The 22,884-nt window shown below is 43.3% G+C and overlaps 1 protein-coding gene across 11 annotated transcripts in view; it reads right to left on the bottom strand.

Annotated features, from left to right (window-relative positions):
* LOC127585445 (la-related protein 1B-like) overlaps positions 1-18,188 on the bottom strand; it is a 69,129-nt gene extending 50,941 nt beyond the window's left edge. For 2 of the 11 annotated variants that reach the window (XM_052042881.1, XM_052042942.1), the window contains exons 1-2: positions 17,942-18,144; positions 16,182-16,685 (exon numbers count right to left, since the gene is read on the bottom strand). In XM_052042881.1, the coding sequence (XP_051898841.1) occupies positions 16,182-16,593 (412 nt within the window). In that variant the 5' untranslated portion in view covers positions 16,594-16,685; positions 17,942-18,144. Of the gene's footprint in view, positions 1-12,232; positions 12,342-15,146; positions 15,449-16,181; positions 16,686-17,587; positions 17,606-17,714 lie in introns of those variants that run through there. The other 9 variants (XM_052042927.1, XM_052042900.1, XM_052042890.1 and 6 more) reach the window with 9 other exon arrangements.
* Positions 18,189-22,884: the final 4,696 nt, after the last annotated feature.

Genomic DNA, 22,884 nt, shown 5'->3' with positions numbered 1-22,884 from the left:
AAAGGACAAGAGAGGAGAACGCCAAATGGTATGTAGGTTGCAAACAGAAATTAAAACACCTTTTCCATGTGGTCTCTCTTTCTACCCCGAATTGTGTTTCAGGTGTAAAGCTGCAATAGTGAAGCAAAAATATATATAGTTTTAAAGATACATTTCTGTGCCAATGGTAATCTCAAATTGTAAACTTTGTAAGCACATACATGCGACCTGATCACTTTTTTTTGTCAGCTGTGGTACTGGGTTTTCTGGGAAGTGTAAAACTTTAGCCACCCATTTCTGCTGCTGGAGAAGCACTTGATCTATTATAACATGAAATGAATGGAGAACTTGAGTTTAATGGAAATTAAATAATAGAGTTTAATGAACTATGCCCTGCAAATCATAATAGATGAATTGTGACCTGTTTTCTACATGTTATCAAAACTAATTTGTTTTGTTATTTACCTATTTGTGTAGATCTGAACTAATTAAAAAAAGTCTCCGCTGAGCATTTAAACATTTGAATTAATTTGAATGACAAGGCCTAGATACAATGATTATACAAGGTCAGAAGCTGAAGTAATATTTACTTAATTCCAATGTTTAGTTTTCAAAACACCACAAAAGGAGAAGTATGCAATTAACTAGAAGCCCTTTTTCCTGTTTATTTTAATTCAAGAACATTTCTTAGTTTCTGAAAATAAATTAATTTATTTTGTAAAGGATTTCTACATTCCAGAACAGAATTCAAGGTTTTGAAGCAACAACTTGAATGAAAATGACCTACCTACTTCCCTGGCTAAAAATACTAACACATGAAACTACACTGGGGACTCAAATTAATAGCCAAACAAAATTTGGTAGATAACTCTGCATTTTAGATGAGGCAGTGGGGGTGGTAGTGGAGTGGGGGCGCTGCTTTCCAAGGAAGTTTTCCGTAATGTAAAGCTATGTCTATGCAAGTGTCAAAAAATGATTTGAAAATTATTTATTTACTCCCCCTCCCCCAAATTAATTCTCGAAGAGCCAATTTTATTCCGTTTCTCAAATTTTGGTGATTTGTGCAAGGGCGAATCTTTGTTACCCGAACAGCTGTAATGCAGGGGTCACCTGTAAAATGGGAAAACAAACCAGTACAAATAGTTCTGCTCTAACACAATAGCTGCATTCCTATGAGACTTCACATTATAAAAACAATTGCGTCAATGACTAAAAAAGGGGGTTAGGGGCTAGAGTTTCAGATTTTCAAAGTTATTTTACCTACAGGAACTTGACAGATAAAGGTGTGGGAGGTTTACATGTAAACAAGTTACCCCTCTCTCCCCCAGCATTGTTTTTACTTGTCAGTTTCCAAAGGAACTCTTAAGTGGTTCTTTTTTCCCCAATCAAAACTACATTATAAGCAATTCAGCCAGTGTAATACAAATAGTGTTCCCCAATTTATCAATTGCATTATATCTTATTCGCCTTATGGCATTCACATTATAGCAGAACTACAATGTACCCAGTTTAAAGCATGAGGAAGGGTGGTTCAAGAACTGCAGAGGATTTGGGGGAGGTTTTAATTTTATTCAGAGGATAGGGCAAAAAAAAACACACCTGTCTGGAGATTTCCAAAAACAAACTAGCTAGAAATTTAGAATATAGGGACACAAAGGCAGTTCAGATTTAAGCAACTTATTAAGAGGGTAATGAATGATTGGTGTGGAAACAAACAATAGGGAAAGGTTTAAGGGAGAACTAGAGTGAAAGAAGAACATGAATGATATAGATTTCTGTGCTTCTGTTAAAGATTGACTTCATTATATTCACATCTATATTTTACCTCCCAATTGTAATTTATTCTAGAATGAAGATCAAACCTTCCAGTAAATAGTGTCAAAATTCTGCAACAGTATAAATATGGCACGGTAGCATAGCTGTTAGCGCGACACTATTACAGCGCCAGCAATCGGGGTTCGATTCCCGTTGCTGTCTGTAAGGAGTTTGTACATTCTCCCGTGTCTGCGTGGGTTTCCTCCGGGTGCTCTGGTTTCCTCCCACATTCTAAAGACGTACGGGTAGGTTAATTTGGGGTGTAAAATGGGTGATGCGGACTCGTTGGGCCAAAAAGGTCCTGTTACCACGCTGTAAGTAAAAATTTTTTTAAAAATTTAAAATTTAAAAGAAATAATGATTCTCAAAGCAGATTGCTTTATACCAGTTAAACCTATAATTATAGCTAATGGAAATCATTTCATTTTCAGGATGCAAAAATCTCTCTTTAATCTTGCACCAGTTACTTCCTGAAGTAAAATGGCAAAACAGAAATACGATGTTTATTTCTTACTTGATAGACCAAATTTCAAATTTGTGGCCTAAATGTTTGCAAAATTCTATTTCACAAGTTTTCATAAAATCCGAGATCAGAACACAAGGATCGTAGTATTTTAAAAGGATATCAGCAAATCCAGCTTTTAATTTTTCATCAAACTACTTTGTAGCATGCATATCTATTTTAAAAAATTTCTTAGCTTCAAACATTGATTTGTATTAAAGCCAATGAACTAGCCAGTATGAGCTACTTTTTAAGATTCCTGCCCAGTTCTTTCTTAAACCTGCTGTTTTAAACTACTTTATAATAGAGGTATAATTGAAGATATAATATGAATAAGAAAAGCACAACCAGGTTTCAATACCTTAGACTTTCAGCTTCTACAGATTTTTAAAACTATAGATTTCATTGTCAATTCTACACCACAAAGACTTCTCAAAAAACTTATAATAAAACTATTGCCTTCTAACAAATGGACATGCCTTGCCGCAATCTTTTCAAAAATGCCTAGGAGATTTCAGTAACAAGAGAAAATTTATTACCATTTGAAGTTTCTAGGTTGCAGAAAACAAACAATGATGCTAGCATCGCAAATAAATAAACTGGATTTAAACAGAGGCTGCATAGAACTTCCAGTCTTGCCACTCTTAATGTTAATCAACTACAAATATCCTCCTTGTTGGCACAAAAGGTTATCATTCCATTGAAAGATGTAAATACACCCAAGTGGTGTTTATTGATTCTATCTGGTTGTAACAAACAAATTAAAATGTACACTGTCATATTTGTGGAGTACAATACATCAAATAAGTAATAAATCACAAAGCTAAATCAATACAACAGAATTATTGGTCTTTTATTTGCTTTATAAGAGAGTTATCGAAAGGACTATGATTCATTAAATAAAAACTATAGGATGACATTAAATGCCCTGACTCAAATGCTTTCCAGTCTAATAGCCTTCTAGATGGACATTAGCCAGTCAGAAAAGTATCGTTAAAAAAAAGCAGCATTCCCTCAAATATCTGGGCCTCAGGCCTATCATTCAGGATGACTAGACAAAAGCTTAAATCTGACCACGTTGCACAATGCAGAAAAAACAAGGATCACAGCTTTCAGGGAACAAAATGTGCACCAGCAATTCCCAGGATAGGCACAATTTTAGGAGGGCAGAATACCAGGCAAGATTTTCTCTTTACTTTTTCAAACACTATTGCCAAGTGATTTTTCTCCCTGGGCTTTAACTTTACGTCATTCCATTTGTCTGAAATTGCATTACAAATGCCATTTTTTTTTTAAGTAGTCTCAATACCATATTTTCTTTGGCTTTGCCAAATTTATGAGTGATTTACGGTACATGGCAGAGTAATTTGGTGCACATTAATCTAAGAGCAAAACATGATAATTCAATACACAAGATATAAAACACTGTACTTTGAAAAGTTTACATTCAGCCTAGTGCTATTTGAAAATGTATATTGTGAAGTAATACAGATTTGAATAAAGCAGCCCATAATCTTATTGCAATCATGTGTGTGATTTAAAGATGACGCTAAGAAATTCATACAAGGTACATAGGGAGGCTAGCAAGGTTGCATAAAATGGGGATACAGAACGTGATCCAAGATGGGATATAGAAAAGGAAAGTTTAGATGAGTGGTTTATGGGGCATTAAGAGTCATAGAATCATCCAGCACAGAAGCAGGTCATACGGCTTAGTGCTGGGTCAGCCATCGAGCGTATCTATAGTAAGCCCAACTTACAGTGCTTAACAAGTAACCTTCTATGCCTTGGCATTTCAAGTGCCTATCTAAATGTGTGAGAGTACCTGCATCCACCAACTGCTCTATCAGCAAATTCCAGGTTTTAATCACTATGTGTGAAAATCTTCCTCAAATCCCCTCCAAATCTCCTACCCCCTATCTTAAACTTATCCCTCTGATAAGGGGAAAATTTTCTCAATATTTATGACCCTCAATTATCTTACAGTAATACTTACAATGAGTGATTATGACAGCAGCAACTAAATGAGATTGATTCTCAAATCACTCAATTGAGGTGCCGTTTTTAGATAACTGGAAAATTTGTTTTTGATGCTGTTGCAACAAATATGAAAATGTTGTCTAGAAGCTCCCAATGGTGACTCCGAGTGACAAAAGATTTTCTGTTCACCTGATCAGCTCAGCCCAGAAATTTTTAGTGGGGTCTTTGGGGGAAGAGGAGAGAATGAGGAGAAAATAGAGGAGAATCATCCCCAAAAACCATCTTCATTTTAGTGCACAGATCATAACAGCATGTCAACAAAAATACTGCAGTTCCATCATAAACTAACTTTATCCCAAAAAGTTATGTTCTGAACTATGAACATTACTCATTAAAATTTAGTGCTTGGAGTTAATGCTATCCAGTAAGTTCAAAAATGTATCATTTGTAGTGACTCACCATCCGGTTGCATGAACCGGCTCGGGTCACGCGGCGTCGGAGCAACGAAGCCCAAGATGGCGGCGGGCCTCGTCTTCCCCGAGCAACGGGGAGAACTCGCGTGCAGGAAAGACTTGATGACGTAGTACTTACGTCATTGCCGGTTGCATTGGGCAGGAACAGTCTTCCTTAAAAGGCCCGCGCAAGGCGGGAAAATAAACCAGTTCTTGTTTGACAATCCTTCGACTAGCGTCTTGTTTTATTTCGCAGTAGCAACCGCTACATTGGTGACCCCGACGGTCCAAACGGATTTTGGACCCGCGCAATGGACGACAACGCAGCAGCCAACGCAGTGGCCCTCAAGCTGCCCACCTTTTGGACACTTTGTCCCAGCATCTGGTTTGACCAGGCCGAAGCGCAATTCCACCTTCGGCAGATCACCTCCGACTCCACAAAGTACTACCATGTGGTTAGCTCTCTGGACCAAGAGACAGCTGCCCAGGTCGGAGACTTCATCCAGTCGCCTCCGGAGGAAGATAAGTACTCGGCTTTCAAAGACCTTCTGATTCGAACCTTCGGCCTCTCCCGTCATGAGCGCACCGCCCGCCTGCTTCATCTGGATGGCCTGGGGGACAGATCCCCATCCACCCTAATGAATGAGATGCTGGCATTGGCCGAGGGACACAAGCCATGCCTGATGTTCGAACAGGCCTTCTTCGAACAGCTCCCCGATGACATTCACCTGCTGTTAGCTGACGCCGACTTCAGCAACCCCCGTGAGGTAGCCGCCCGGGCAGATATCCTGTGGAAGGCCAAACGCGAGAGCGGTTCGTCCGTCGGCCAAATCACCAGGCCGCGAGCCCAATGCCCGCCTCGTCCAGTTCCAGCAACTGAGCAGCCACACCCCAGGAACACAGACGACGACACGGGCGACCAGCTGTGTTTCTACCAACAGAGGTGGGGTGCGGAGGCCCGTCGATGCCGCCCACCCTGCAACTTTCAGGGAAACGCCAGGGCCAGCCACCGACGGCTACGGCAGCTGGCCGCCGACAGAGCCTCCTATTTGTTCAGGACAAGAAATCTGGACGGCGTTTCCTCATTGATACTGGAGCAGAGGTCAGTATCTTGCCCCCGACCGGCCGCGACACTCGTAACAGGCCACCAGGTCCTGTACTCAATGCCGCCAACGGTACGACGATATGGTCTTTCGGTACCCGTACACTTCAATTACAATTCAGCGGCAGATGTTTTACCTGGACCTTTACCCTTGCCACCGTCACCCGACCACTCCTAAGAGCCGATTTCCTTCGGGCCCACAACCCGTTAGTCGACCTGCGAGGGAAGCAGTTAGTCCACTCTAGCACTTTCCAGACCTATCCCCTGGGAGAAATCAGCCTACCAGCCCCGCGCCTAGACTCCATTTCCCTTTCTGGCAATGATTTCACCAAGCTCCTAGCCAAATTCCCATCAATTTTGGCACCTTGGTTTACAAATTCTAGGCCCAAACACGGGGTACGATACCACATCATTACTACAGGGCCACCCCTTCATGCCCGAGCACGATGACTACCTCCAGACAAGCTCCGCCTGGCAAAGGAAGAGTTCCGTCACATGGAGGAGCTGGGGATTGTTCGCAGGTCAGACAGCCCCTGGGCTTCCCCCCTGCACATGGTCCCCAAAGCCACCGGAGGGTGGAGGCCCTGTGGCAACTACCGCAGGCTGAACGATGCCACCACCCTGGACCGCTATCCCATCCCTCACATCCAGGACTTCACAGCAAACTTACACGGGGCCCGCATCTTTTCGAAAGTGGACCTCGTTTGGGGATACCACCAAATCCCGGTCCATCCTGATGACGTCCCCAAAACTGCGATTATCACCCCATTCAGCCTTTTCGAATTCCTTCGAATGCCGTTCGGCCTTAAGAACGCCGCGCAGACCTTCCAGCGGCTGATGGACAGGGTAGGCCAAGACCTGGACTTCGTGTTCATTTACTTAGATGACATACTGATCGCCAGCTGTAACCGCCAAGAACACCTTTCCCACCTCCGCCAGCTGTATTCCCGTCTCTGCGATTTCGGCCTTACGATCAACCTGTCCAAGTGCCAATTCGGACTTGACTCCATCAATTTCCTCGGCCACAAAATCACCAACGACGGGGCAACACCGCTACCTGCCAAGGTAGATGCTATCCGCCATTTTGCCCTCCCCAACACGGTCAAAGGCCTACAGGAATTCCTTGGGATGGTCAACTTTTACCAGCGGTTCATCCCTGCAGCAGCCCGTATCATGCGCCCTCCATTCTCACTGATGGCTGGTAAGGGTAAGGACATCACCTGGAATGACGAGGCTGCGGCTGCCTTTGTTAAGGCCAAGGACGCCCTGGCAGATGCCACGATGCTTGTACACCCTAGGACAGACATCCCAACCGCCCTCACAGTGGACGCGTCCAACACCGTGGTGGATGGGGTACTGGAACAGCTAATCGAAGGCCGTTGGCAACCCTTGGCATTTTTCAGCAAGCACCTCAGACCACCCGAACTGAAATACAGCGCTTTTGATCGGGAATTTCTAGCACTGTATCTGGCAGTCCGGCATTTCCTGTACTTTCTAGAAGGCAGGCCTTTCACCGCTTTCACCGATCATAAGCCTTTGTCCTTTGCCTTCTCCAAAGTCTCCGATCCCTGGTCAGCTCGTCAGCAGAGACATTTATCCTACATTTCCGAATTCACAACGAATGTCCAACATGTCTCCGGAAAGGATAATATTGTTGCTGATGCACTTTCCAGACCGACCATCCACAACCTGTCCTTGGGTGTCGACTACACGGCCCTAGCTGACGCACAGCAAGCCGACGACGAGCTGCCCAGCTACAGAACCGCAGTCTTGGGCCTGCAGCTCTGAGATTTCTTGGTTGGTCCAGGTCAGCAGACCCTACTTTGCGACATCGCGACAGGTCAGCCCCGCCCTATAGTCCCTGCAGCCTGGCGGAGACGCGTTTTCGACTCGGTACATGGGTTGGCGCACCCGTCCATCAGATCAACTGTCCGACTGGTCGCCAGCAAGTTTGTCTGGCATAGCCTGCGCAAACGGGTCAGTGAGTGGGCCAGGACTTGTCCGCACTGCCAGACATCGAACATCCAACGACACACCAAAGTCCCGCCACAGCAGTTCGAGCCTACCCGTAGGAGGTTCGACCACATACACGTCGACCTCGTGGGCCCTCTGCCGGTTTCAAGAGGAGCTCGGTACCTCCTTACCATCGTGGACCGGTTCACGAGGTGGCCAGAGGCAACCCCCCTGACTGACATCACGACTGATTCCTGCGCCCGGGCGCTGCTCACAACTTGGGTCTCACGTTTTGGTGTTCCGGCCCACATCACTTCAGACAGAGGCACCCAATTTACTTCCGGTCTCTGGTCTGCATTAGCGAACCTGCTAGGGACGCAGTTGCACACCACCACGGCCTACCATCCTCAATCAAACGGGTTGGTGGAATGTTTTCACCGCCATCTGAAATCTGCCTTGATGGCCTGCCTGAAGGGTCCTAACTGGGTTGACGAACTGCCTTGGGTCCTGCTCGGCATACGCACCGCCCCCAAAGAAGACCTCCGCGCTTCGTCAGCTGAGCTTGTGTACGGGGCGCCCCTAGTTGTCCCAGGGGATTTCATACCTGCCCTTTGAGACCAAGGGGGACAACCCCCAGCAGTCCTACAAAGATTGCGCGAGAAGCTCGGCAACTTGGCCCCGATTCCCACCTCGCGGCACGGTCAAGCCCCATCCTGCCAGCCCAAAGAACTACGAGACTGTAAGTTTGTTTTCGTTCGCAGGGGCACACCTTGGGTGCCGTTGCAACGACCATATGAGGGACCGTACCGAGTCATCAGGAATAATGGATCCACCTTTATTTTGGATGTTGGGGGCAGGGAACAGGTTTTCACGATGGACCGCCTCAAACCGGCCCATTTAGATCTGCAACATCCGGTCGAGGTTTCAACGCCGCGACGCAGAGGCCGACCCCCTAAGCGGCGGCTGGCACAGCCCACGGACCTTGGGGACTGTATCACCGGTTCTGGGGGGGGGGGGGGTGTGTAGCGACTCACCATCCGGTCAGGCAAACCAGCTCAGCAGTCGAGTCGCATGGTGTCGGAGCGACGAGGCCCAAGATGGCGGCGGGCTTCGTCTTCCCCGAGCGACGGGAGAACCCACGCGCGGGAAAGACTTGACGATGTAGTACTTACGTCATTGCCAGTTGCATTGGGCGGAACAGTCTCCCTTAAAAGGCCCGCGCAAGGTGGGAAAATAAACCAGTTCTTGTTTGACAATCATTCAACTAGTGTCTTGTTTTATTTCGCGGTAGCAAATGCTACACATTGAATATTTAGGAACACATTGACATTTTAGGTGGCATCATTCACTAAATCCAATTTTTTTAACCAGTACAAAATATATGTAGAATAAATACTGGGAGATTTTTAAAGTTTTTTCTCTGACAAATACTTAGGCAAGTTCAGAAAAGGAATAATAAAACAAAATCATAACTATTGTTGCATTCTAGCTTCTACACCACAAAAATGCAAGCATACCCCGCAAAAGTACGTATTTGTATATTCCACATTTACTGGGCTCTAAAGGACATACGAGCAGTGTATTTTCCTGGCAACACAATGGAAACAGCAAATCTGAATACAAAGTGGTCTTAAGAGACTGGTTGCACAATGTGAACTGCAAGAAGTTCCAGAATGGAGAAATTAATCTTGTAGTTTCCCCAAACACGAAGTACTAAAATTAGAGCCAGGAAAAAAAGCCATGGTGCTGAGACCTGTCAATTTCTAAATTCAATCCATAGTTATTGGGAATTTTACATCAAAATCCAAACTTTTAGAATTCACACAACTCCACCACTCAAGCTGCAAACTTCAAAAATAAAGGTGTATACCCAAATGAAGCATGTGACAACAATTCTTTATCAAACTAAAAATGGTAAAACTCAATTCTAGATATGCAAAACATTATTTCTGCTTTCCACAGAACGGACTTGTTTGCTAAGATATGGTTACAAATGCAATTACTTCATGGTAACGTGGTTGAAACAGCAAATCAGAATACAAACTAACTGCAATTTCAAGAGTTCAGCATGGACAATTAGCTGGTCTTAGTCTGCACAAGTATCAAAAAAAGGTACATAAATACAAAAGACATCACAAGTAAATCCAATCCTGCCCTCACTCTGTATCCATAGACTTTCTGGTGTTGTGCCATAGGTATAATATGAAACTGATTTATTTCCTCCTTCCTAGTCCACATGCAGCCACTTGAAGTGCACAAATTCCTGTCCCTTCAAGAATCAAAAGACCCAGCATGCACCAGGGGCCAGATGGCCAAGGCAATTTGAGTACAATGTGGGAGCCCAATGCTGATAGCAGTGACAGTGATAGCAATTGCAATATTGTTTATATAATCACTTATTTCACCAACATGTGGAAAATGGTAAATGTTGCAATATTATACAGCGTTGAATGGATCGCAATTAATCTAATGAAAATAGTTAACCTTTTGAAATCAAGGCAGGTCAAAAATTGCGTTTTAAGCTACATACACAACACAAAATGGATTCATGCATTAGCAGTGTGTAAAACCTCTGCTCTAAAATTGAGGCACTGCACAATGGAGAAAAATCACCATGATTTCTCTGAGCCAATGAATAACTGTCAGATTTAAAAGACCCAACACATCACTCTAAGGAGTGGATTTTGGGTATTCTTAGATTTTTCTCCCAGCAGGAAAAAGGACCAAATAGACATGCCACTACCCTCAAGTGCACACATCCTAGAAGGATTTTTTTCTTCACACAATTATCCCTTGTAATTGTTTTGGATGGATCCTCATCAGTAATATTAACCAGTTGGCAACATTTCTAAAAGTTCAATAGTGCAATCAAATAAGCATGTCCCACATATTTCTGCCAACCTTTAAAGTACTTTGCTGCCACAGCACCAATAAAAATAACTTTAAACATAAAATATATAAAGGTTTTTTGATTTGGAAGGTTGTCATTCCAAGTCTCATTCAAGAAAGTTCTGGAAAATCTGTCAAAACCTCCAGAGATGCTATTTGCTGAACAAGACATTAAGCCACATCTAGGCTAAAATTAGCTGAGCTGAAAGGACATGGTCATATTTAGAAAATCACATCTTTTAATTAATGTGACAGTCCCTCAGTGTATCCTGTCACAATGACAGAAGAGTTTGCGCATCATTGATTCCAGAAGTCATATGGAACCAGTCAGATATAAGCAAGCTAATACCTCCTACTGATTAATCCTCCAGGTTGAACATAGCTTCAATGCAGATCAACATGAATAGTTTGGTATTATTACTACTACTGATTTAGTGAGCAGAGTATTGAAAGTTGAAGCAAGTGCCATAAAAGATTTGCACCACAGAAGTGGGAGACAACGACCATTACCAATAAGCGAATCTTGACATTTAATAGCATTACCACCAAATTCCCCAACATTTCAGAGGTCAACATTTATTGAGGCACAATCGACTGCAGATACTGGAATCCAGAGCAACAATCTGCTGGAGGAACTCAGTGGGTCAAGCAGCATCTGTAGGAGGAAAAGAATTTCAACCCAAAACATCAACAGTTCCTTTCCTCCCACAGATGCTGCTTAACCCGCTGAGTTCTTCCAGCAGATTGTTGCTCAACATTTATTGAACCAGTCACAAACAACATGGTCAGAAAAGCAGGTTAGAAGCCCGATTTCCACAGCCTCTGCACCATCTAATCATTTGGAACTAATCTTATCTAGGCATTCCTGACAATGAGGAAAGAGTTACACAGGTTTCTCCTGACATGTCAGCAGTCTAATGGTATACTCTCCAGTTTCCTGAAAGAGTGCAGGTCCAATAATCTCTGAGCTAAACCTCCTTGAGAATAAAACAACCTGCTTGTTTGACACCTCATCCACCATGTTAAACTTCACTTCCCACACCACCAATGTGCTATGGCTACAGTGCAGAAAATTAGAAAATTCTCAAAAGGTCAGATGGTTTTAGGATTGCTAGGTTGTTGGGTTAGAAGTTATCACCTGACATGCAACGTCTGTGAAATCTAGCAAACAACCTTGGGTGAAATGGAGGGATGCCTGGAATTTGTGGATCCACTCCCTGTTTTTTTAAAAAAAAAGTTGGACTTTGTGGTGCTTGTTTTTGTTCCAAATACATGAACACATTAGTGCAAGTCTCACTAGAAAGACACCAGAAACAACTCCCCCCTCCCCCATTTAAAATCTACGTTTGGAATTATGAACCCATTGATATGCCATATGTTCACGCCTCCAAATGACCACAGGTTGAGTGCTTAATCTCAAATGTGAGAGTGTGAACATGGGAAAGGGCAGGGTTTAGTGGAGGGGTGGAAACAAAGGAGGTGAAAAGGCATAGAAAAGGTTAGCCAATTCCCAACAGTTGAGGGGAGGGTGGGGGGGAATAAAAGCTGAGGGCAACTCACCCTGGGATGCTCTTGCACACCTCCTAGCAACTGGTTAGAGCAGCTTTGGCAGAGGCCTGGGAGCAGGTCGCCTGCCCGCCCTCTCGGCAGGGGGGTGGTGCAGGGAGACCTAAAGAGGGGGGAAGAAAAATAAATTTTTAAAATGTGGTGGAGAAATTTAATCTCCAGTCCAATCAATCTCATCCAATTGCATAACAAACTAAGCCCTCTTTAGTCCCAATGATCCTTTTAATTTCAATTCTGAGAACTCATCAAAACAAAATCTCTCTTTTTCAACTAACTTTTGACCCTCTAAGCATATTAATCATCTTCCAGGATACATTTCTGCAGGTGCCAGACATGGTCTGGTAACTTGGCAAGTTGCCAGAATCAAGGCAGTGATAGTCCAAAGTATACTTGTCTACATAAGTAATAGGCTTGACCTCTTCCCCACATACTCACTTCAAATGGATCCAACAGTGACTGATCGGCAATGAGAAACTTGTGCAACTCTCCCCTCCATCACCACAGATGCTTAACTGAGATTAGTTCCAAGTGACAGAATTAAATAGATATGGAATACACGGTCCACAAAGCCTTTTACCTAATCCTTTCAATACCGTAAACTTCCACTGGACTAAAAAACAGTCACTAGGTTAAATCATTACCCATATAAAGGGAGACTCAAGGATAAAGTGACAGTTTGGGGCAAATAAATTCCACTAAAAAGCTGGGACCTCCAAAATCTACTTGCTCCTGGATTAAAAGAGCACGTGCAGGGTAGGATGATGGCTGTATACAGAGCTCAATATTCAGTGTCAGTAATGGACAAAGTATTGTAAATAACATCCTGTGGCACAGTATAACTCAGTTAGAAAGCCATATGTCACATCAAAAACAATCAGAATGGATTTAAGGAAAGGTTGCATCTGAAAACCTTCAAAATATTTTTAAACAGCTAGGGTCAATGAGGGAAACAGATTTCACATAGTCTCTTTGGATTTTAATAAGGCACTTGACAAGATCCAACATGAAAGAAAAATCTAGGTATCAAGAGAAAGGCATCAAATTGGATCCAAATTTAGCTCATTGGCAGAGACAAAGTGCATTGGTTGACAGACATTTTAGGGACGAGATGGCTGTTGGCAATGGGGTTCTGCAGGACTTGGCATTAGACCCCTTTTTTTGTGTGTGGTACCGTACAATGAACAGGCCCTTCAGCCCACAATGTCAAATGATTTAGACATAAATGTCAAGGCCAAAAGTTTTCAGACAATATATAAAAGAAAGTTATGTAATTGAAGAAGAAAGCTGTAGGAAAATAACAATGGACTGCATCAGTGAACAGAAAAATAGCAAATGCAATTCAGTCCAGAGAAAAGGAAGATGATATATTTGAGAAGAGTAAACAAGGCAACAAATGGTAGGTTACTAATCAACAGGAACAATGGGGCCTTAAAACACCTGTTAACAGAAGGTAGTGGAGACAAGTATATAATATATATTATTGGTCAAGGTGGAGAATAGAAAAACAGGTAGGTTATGCTAAGGGTATAAAACACTAGCTTGATCACACTAAAGGAAGAATCTGATAGCGGCAGAGATTGTACAGCGGAGATTTACAAGGATGTTGCCAGGTGAAGAAGTGTTGTCATGAGGTCATACTTACAAGTTGAGGTTCCTTTATTATAACAGTGGAGCTGAGTAGAGTTTTAGTTGAGGTACACAAGCTTATAACCTGGCAATACCAGGTGAACAGAAGTGATCTTTAGCTCAACAGCAGGGGGACATAGGATTTAAGGTGAGGGAGGAAAGCAGCTGAGTTTTCCCCCCCACCCTGAAAGGATGGAGGAAGCAGAAACACTGATGTTTAACAAGTGCGTGGATAAGCATTTGATTCCATAATCTGCATGCTTCCAGACCGAGAGCTGGCAATTAGTCTGACTAGCTCTTGTTCAGCCGACACAGACACGGCAGAGCTTAAATTTCTATGAGTTTATGACTAAACAAACATTTAGCTGAAGCCATCCACTGGTATCAGAATAAAAAATGAATTAATGTGAAGCTTTACAAAATGTTCATTTGCCAGACTAAAAACTTGCAATTTTTTTAAACCATTTACCCAAACATTAATATGTACATATTCAATGAAATGTAGCGGAATTTTCTATGTACATCCTAAAATGGCACTAATATGAATCAACAAATATATGATTCACATGAAAAATAAGCCAAGGAAGAGCTTGCCACCAGTAGTTCCTGCAAGTTGACTACAATGTTCAAACCCTGGATGGAATAGGACATGCACCTTGAGGCTGAGAGGAATAATGGCCAAGATTTGGAAGCAGGTAATTGATAAGATTGCTTAAAACAAGGATTGTAAAAACATATTTCAAATAAAAGAGGACCAGGTTTGTTCTCAATGCATATGAAATAATCAACCAACATTTGTTGTGAAAGTTTACACAAATAATAGCTTTTGGGGCATGTACGAGAGTCCAAAACAGAATGCCAGCAGGGGCTAATGCAAAAGGTCACAAAAGCAGAATATTGATGACAAAGGTGTATTTAAAATATGCCCCCACCACCTTAAAGTTTAATTTTACTGTGCCACTAGAGAAACAAAGTTATATACTGGCAAACATAAAAGCAAATGACAAATCTGTAACCCATAATTCCTCAGGAATCAACCATGTAACATTAAATTTAAGTCAGTTACATGACTGAACATATTCAGTAATTTCATCGCATGGTTAATAAACTCGATTATTACAAGACATTCACAACGTAAAATAGGCCTAAGGTTTCGATCTGTAACAATAGGAAATATACAAACTTGGATTTTAAGAATTAAATGTCTTTCTACCAGGTAAAACAAAACTGCAGCCCGTTTCTATAAACAGAAAATGGTAACTTCAAAATTTAATTACATCACCGTTCAACCTCCCGTTTCCTCACTTGAAATGCTGCTTCCCGCAGTCGTACTACACGTGCTAGGCTGAAATTTGATTAGAAATGGGGGAAGGGTAGCATTTAAACTGCGGCGTAATCTTGAATGCGCTGCCATCAGCACATTTGTCCGTTTACAACTATTCCCCACGAAAACTAAAATAGCGTGGCAATAAGTGAGACAGGCGAGAGAAATCCAACTCAAAATTCACATTCATCTAACATTTCACAGTTCAAAAATACTATTACAAGATCTATATCTGGTGCACGTTCATAGAAAACACCACGTTTTCTTCCAGTAGAATTATGGGTAAAGCTAAATGATCTGTGTCCTGGTTGGTAGTAATTGCTAATACCACCCTTGTACAACCGATTGGCTGATATTCGAGTGTAAACTATTACAAGGGGTAATCAAAGGAAGGGCTGAATAATGACAATAATCATATACACAACTCCTGTCGAACTAAAAATAAATTTGCTTTAATCCCCGGGAATAGACCTGCAGTTGGCCAACCAACATCTTTCCTCGGTAGCAAATGTCTAATAGCACTCGCAATACTGCAGTAAGGAGAAGGCCTTCTTTTAGAAATGACTTAATTGTGGCCAGATTTCATTCCAGACTTCTTGTCTAAACAGACACCTTTCAAATTCATTTAACTTTAAATCCTTTAAATAAACAAACTGGAATATCACCGATATTACACAGTATGAACACATACATTTGTAGAGATTAAAAACGAACTTTCAAAGACACACGTGGCCTGTAAACTAATCCAATTATCTGCTATATGTCAGCAAACCGAAAGGTTGACAGTCCACGCGATTTTCAATCAGCACGTCAAAAGTGACTAAATGAGATTTTTAAAAAAAAAATCCTTAGTTTATCAAAGCATTAATAAATAACGGCGAACATGTTCATAACCAGCAATGATCAAGCAATAAAGATAACCACCTCTTGACCGTCACTTTACAGCTTCAAAGTAACCCACTGCGAGATTTAAAATCGATTTCGTGCACAAACCTGTCTCCTGACTGCTGACGTTTACGCTGTTAGCAGTGACCATGTTTTTCTTCTTCGTCCAAGGGTTGACTTTAGGAGGGGGCGCTTCAGTGAATTTCTTCTGCGATTTATCCGCCGGCTCTCTCTGGTTTTGGTCGTTCTCCTTGTTCTCTTTCTCGGCGTCGGTCGCCACCTCCAACGGGCCGCTCCGCTCCTCAGAACAATCTCGGCCTGCGGGCTGCGGCTCCAACTTCGCCAGCAGGCCGTTGTCGGCGTCCTCCTCGCCTCCACCACCACCTCCTCCTGAAGCAGACGATACGGAGCGGTGGCGGGCCGCAGATTCTTCCTGAGAGCTACCGCCGCTGCTGGTGCCGACCGGCTGCGTGTCGTGATCGGTGGACTGAAGCATTGGAGCCTCCACGTCGGTGGCCATCGTGCACCGAACGGCTGGGCCGATATTGCCTTCACCCCTGTCCCCTTTTATTTTTACTCGCAAATATTTTGCTTTAAACTATTCGCGATTTACTGTTGGAATTAAAATACAAAAAAAGCACAATTAAACTAAAAGGTACGGAGGAACTGCTCCTTCATTCCTTAAAAATCACGTGGCTACTAGAGTTAAAATGCAGCAACCGCCTCCCCAAACCCCGAATGTGGGTAAATTTAAAGCCATTTAAAAATGGAAGACTTTTTTAATGAGGGTAATAGAGACAAAATCTAAATAATTGTGAAGAATTAAAGTCGGCCTGCACTGCCCGGTGTAGCAACAGCTGATCCAAGGTTAGAAGTATGTTCAAGAGCGGGCGGCGGGGGAAGGAGGAGGAGGGTGCAGATTACATATATTTAGTTAATGGACACGTTCTGCAGACGATGTAATGACCAACCGCTCCCCCTCCCGTAGGGGAGGAGGCGAGGACAGGGGAGCTCTGCAGGCGCCGGTCAGGGCGCTCTCGGCCACCACGTGCGAGCAGCACTGACGTGGCCGCCGCCCGATCTGGCAGCGCTCCGCCGCCGGACCCCCGCCGCCCGCCCGTCCTGGCAGCGCTCCGCCGCCGGACCCCCGCCGCCCGCCCACCCCAGCAGCGCTCCGCCGCCGGACCCCCGCCGCCCGCCCGCTCGCCCCGGCCCGTCAGCTCTCCGCCGCCGGACCCCCGCCGCTTCATGCCATTGTTACGACACAGCTGTTACTGTGGAAACTGGCCTTGTTTATTGTTTTTTTCCCCCCTCTATCCCAGACCCGGTGGAAAAAAAATTTAATTGCATTTAATGTATTTAAAAGAGTGTAAACGAGGGGGGGGGGGAGGGGAAGAGAGGAAGCAAAGGCCATTACAGGCAGATAGGGGGAGGGAAGGGAAGGCGGCAGATGCGGGTCAGTTCAATGCCATGCACCGGCCCATCAATATGGAGAGCAATGTCCTCCCCCTCACCTCGCCTTGCCCTTCCTCACGCCGGGTCCGAAACAGACCCTGAGAGTCGTTCTACAGAAAAAAAACCCGGAGAGGGAGGGAAGAAAAAGGGTGGTTAAATTAAAAAAAACAAGGTCAAACGTCTCACCGGGATTGCTTCCAGGGGAAAAAACATCTCTCTCCTGCAGGGGAAAATCCAACTTGCGGGGAAGATTGAGCGCAAGGTATTTAACGGGAGTGAATAGGAGAACACGGGCCGGAGGCAGCAGCAGCGCAAATATGGTGGACGAGAGAACGAGTCGCTCCCCCCCTCCGAAGCCGGGCGCACCGCCACTGCAACAAACGTGGTTCCACGCCAGCCTCCCCTCAACTCGCCTCGTTGTCCTGAATCACGGGCCTCTAACCCCTCCCTACCAGACCGCCCGGGGATCAGCCGCCAGGGAGCCGCTCCGCGCCGTCTTCCTTCCCGCGTCCGTCCACTCACTCACTCAGGGTACTCGCCAGGTCCCTGCCCCACCGCCCGCTTCCATTTGCCTTAAGTTAAGACACGCTTTCCCCTCACCATGTTAATCCGACAGTTTTTTTTGAGGGGGTGATGGTACTGCGCGTGCGCACGAGTCGCCTCGGTGCGGGTGGGGGGAAGGGGCGGGGATGACGCATGCGCGTCTGGGCTTGCCGCCTCGGCGTAGCTTCGCTTCAAACACGCTTTCGGAAGGACGTGTCCGTTCTGGAGCGCTGGTATCGTAATGTTCACGCCGGGGAGAGGAATCTTGCCTTTTATTAAATGCCCTTTATTTAAAAGATGAAGTCGAAGCCTAGCCACTCAATCATGCTTTATTAAAAAGGTGGTGACCAGGCGGATTGAGGAGGGTAGTGCAGAGAGGAGGTGACCAGACAGATTGATGAGGGTAGTGCAGTAGATGTGGTCTACGTGGATTTTAGTGAGGCATTTGACAAGGTTCCACATGGCAGGCTTCTTCAGAAGTTCAGAGGACATGGGATCCAGGGAAGCTTGGCCGTGTGGATTCACAATTGGCTTGCCTGTAGAAAGCAGAGGGTCATGGTGGAGGGAGTGCATTCAGATTGGAGGGCTGTGACTAGCAGTGTCCCATAAGGATCAGTTCTGGGACCTCTGCTTTTTGTGATTTTTATTAATGAATGAGGGGATAGATGGGTGGATTGGCAAGTTTGCAGGCGACACAAAGGTTGGTGGTGGTGTGGATAGTTTGGAGGATTGTCGAAGGTTGCAGAGGGACATTGATAGGATAAAAAACTTTATAGAAATACAAACAGACAATAAATGCAGGATTTGAACTTGGAGCAACAAACAATCTTCTGGAAGAACTCAGTGGGTCGAGCAGCGTGTGTGGGAGGAAATGAATTGTCGACGATTCCTTTCTTCCCACAGATGCTGCCTCACCCGCTGAGTTCTTCCAGCAGATTGTTTGTTGATCCAGATTTCAGCATCCGCAGTCTCTTGTTTCCAGTTTTTGAGCCTGAAATGTTACCTCTGTTTCTCCTTCCACAGATGCTGCCCAACCTGTTGAGGGTTTCCAGCATTCTCTGTTTTTACTTCATTGTTTTTTAAAAATGTAATCTGAATTTCAGCCTCTTTTCCGCAATCCATCTTCATCTAATTTGTCATACTCCTTGAGTGGGCATGTTCCCATTCTTCACTTCCATTGGAAATGTGGAAGGAACCAAATTCTGAAGAAGTTTCTACTAGAAAATCCATATCACTGCTGTTTATATGTAGAGAATCAAAAGAAAAATTTACGACAGAGTAGCTGAAATCAAACATGCCTGGAAATCTTTCCTGTGTATAGTAAGGTGACAGTAAATCTAGGGGATGCATAAGACAGAAGCAGAGTGAAGTAGCCAAGCTGTAAAATGCTGGTTATGTAGTATAATAAAGTAATATTTTCCAGCAATTCTTTTTGTGAGAACATAAGAAATAACAGGAAATGAAGAACAAACTGTAAGTCTGAAATAAAAACAAAAAAATGAATGGACACTTAGCTGGAGAGAGAAACAAAGGTTGTGCTTCGGACAAATAACTTTTCATCAGAATTGGGAAAGGGAGAATACAAGTTTTAAAAACAGAAAATGCAGGGTCTAAAATGCTAATCAGGCAGCATCCACGGAGAGAGAAAGAGTTTATGTTTCATATCTGAGGCTCTTTGCCATAACTGGCAAAGAGAAAACAAGCTAGTTTTCAGTTGAGATGGGGCGGAGGGAATGGGTAGAACAAAGGGATTACCACTGATAGGATGACCAAATGAGTAAATGTGGCAGTTAGAGGTAGATTGTGCTGTTATAAAACTATTGACCAGTTTCCCAGTACGATAAAATGGACTCTTGACCTCAGAATCTACCCCATTATGACTTTACACCTTATTGTCTACCTGCACTGCACTTTCTCTGTAACTGTAATACTTTATTCTGCACTCTGTTATTGTTTTACCTTGTACTACCTCAATGTACTCTTGTAATGAATTGATCTGTATGAATGGTATGCAAGACAAGTTTTTCACTGTATCTTGGTACATGTGACAATAATAAACCAATTTACGTGTTGTAAATAGCAGGACTTTGAGAAATACAGAGCAGGCCAGGCTAAACAAGTATAGAGAGGGAAGCTGAGCCAAAATCAAAGATAGATTATGGGCAGAAATGGCCAGTTCCAATACAGATACATAGAAAGAGCAAGTTACCTAAACTCGGGAAAACTTGACATCGAATTCAGAAGATTACAATGTGCCCAGATGGAAGATGGTCTGTCTCTCAACCTTACATTGTGCCTTTTTCTAACAATGTAAAAGTCCACAGACAGATTGGAATGGGAGTGGGACTGGGACTGAGAATTAATGCGGCAAGCAACTAGAAGCTCACGGTCACTCCTGCAGTCTGAATGCATTATAATTTGCCAAGTGATCACCGAGTCTACATTTGGTTTCTCCAATGTAGAGATCATATTGTGAACACCAAACGCACACTCCAGTACACCACATTAGAAGTGCAAGTGAATACCTGCTTTACCTGGAAAGAGTCCCTGAATGGTGGGAAAGGAAGAAATAAAAGTACAGGTGTTGCATTTCCCACTGTTGCGTGGGAAAGTGCCATAAGACGGGGAGTGGTTGGAGGGAATGAAGGAGTGGACCTGAATGATGAAATGTTGAATGGGGAGGGAAACATGCATCTGGATGTCTCTTTTACTTTTCTAGAGTGGTTTGAGGTGTGGTGGTGGGTGAGGGTGGAGGGAACAATGAGAATGTCTGTGCTTAGATGGAGACCAAAGTTGTCCAGGTAACACTTGCCTTTGGTGCCATCTGAGAAAGGTAAATGAATGCTTGTTAATCTTAGTTTATCTGTTTGAAGCAGTGTACATAGAGGAAGATGAATAAGAGCAGAAGGGAAAGAGAATAAAACATGTTGGATGTAGAACACAGACAGAAATCTGAAATGAAAGAGAATGCTGGAAATACTCGGCAGATTAGTGTAGCATCTGCAGAATGAAAACACTGAGCTAATGTTACTGGTGGATCATATTATATCAAGACTGGCCAGTTTTGACAGAAACAGGAGAGGTGGTTTATACATCAGAATAGGCCAGCTGTAACACAGAGAGGATATTTTATCTTTAAAAACAAATCACATCATTCCATATTCTAGAAAGTGCAGCACTAATTTCCGTTATTTTTCCTAATATGTAAATATCCCTTCACCCCATCCCAGGATTCAGTCAGGTGAACATATTCCATTTATCATATCCATTCACCTAGCCTGCAAATATCCAATTAAAATTTCTCAGCATCCTCTTCACAGCAAACCCAGATATATTGCATTTGGTTATCTTACCCAATCTCATGTGCTTTAATTTTGTTTGATAACCTCCTGCATTTCACCGTATCAAAGGCCTTCTGAAAAATCACAGATCCCTTATTTTTTTTTCTAGTAACAACTTCAAAAAATTTACAACAGATTTATCAAACATAATTCCCTTTCATAAATCCATGTTAACTCCATCCAATCCTATCATTATTTTCTAAGCGCCCTGTTACCACTTCCTGAATAGATTCTGTTATTTTCCCTACTATTGATGTTATACTAACTGGTTGTAGCTCCTGGTTTCTCTCTCCCTCTGTTCTTAAATGGTGGGATTACCTTACAATTTGTGGGAATTCTTCTAGAATCTATGGAATTTTGGAAGTTGACAACCAGTACGTCTACCATCTGCATAACCACCCCTTTCAAAATCCAAGAATGCAGATTATCAGGACCTGGGAGTTTATTGGCTTTCAGTTCCATTAATTCCTCCGATATAAATTTTTCTACTTGTGTTAATTTTTTCAACTCCTCATTCACTCTAGAACTATTGTTCTCCACTATGCCTGGGAGTTTTCATCTTCCATGAAGTCAAATGCAGTTTTTTTTGTTTAATTTCTCCTTATTCCACAAAATAATTCTAAGGAAACCACATTATCTTTTGTAAATCTTTTCATTTTTACATATCTATGGAAGCTTTAACAGTCTGTTTTTATATTCTTTGCCAGATTATTCACATATTAGCTGCACAACAAATGCAAAGCAATTGTTTGCATAATTACCATGGATGTGAAGCTATATGGATGTATTCAGCCACAATTTATAAATAATGCATTGACATTGCTCAAACCAGCATCAGGCGATGCTGCATAAAGGAATAGTAATGGGTACACCTGCAACTTAACCAACATGTACAGTTTGCGGACTCTGGCTAGATATATTGGCCATTCTTTCTTATGTTCTTTCTCCCCTATTTTAATTACCTCTTCCATTCATACCTCTTATACCTACAATCCCCTAAACCCTCTCCACAAATTCTGTCTTCTCTGCTCCTGACTGCTTATTCTCATCCCCTTTTCCATCTTTTGCTCCATCGCTTCTCCCTACCCTGACACCTAGCACCTCACCCTATCTAATCCCCAATCCTCTCCCCACTCGTTTCCTCCACTTACTGATGCTGACCTCTTTCCTGCTCCAATCCTTTAAGCAATTTCCCCATTCCACCTCACGTCACCTGCCAAGCTGTAAAATGATAAAACATCTGAGAATAGATGCAGAAGCTCCTGTTAGGCACATTTGCAGAACATGTAAGCATGGTTTTGGGGATGGGAGACAGTTGCAGTATGATATTCAGGCTTCCCAGTTTTAATCAGAATATGCTTTCCATGGTAGCAGTCAATACCAAAACAGATACCTTGCCAGGATATCAGATCAGGTGTTGGGGATGGAATTTGTGAACCAGGCAAATGTTTGCAAGGCATATAAATTTCATA

The sequence above is a fragment of the Pristis pectinata genome, chromosome 2, assembly GCF_009764475.1.
Source record: "Pristis pectinata isolate sPriPec2 chromosome 2, sPriPec2.1.pri, whole genome shotgun sequence".
NCBI lineage: Eukaryota > Metazoa > Chordata > Chondrichthyes > Rhinopristiformes > Pristidae > Pristis > Pristis pectinata.
This window is presented reverse-complemented; position numbering and strand designations above follow the sequence as displayed.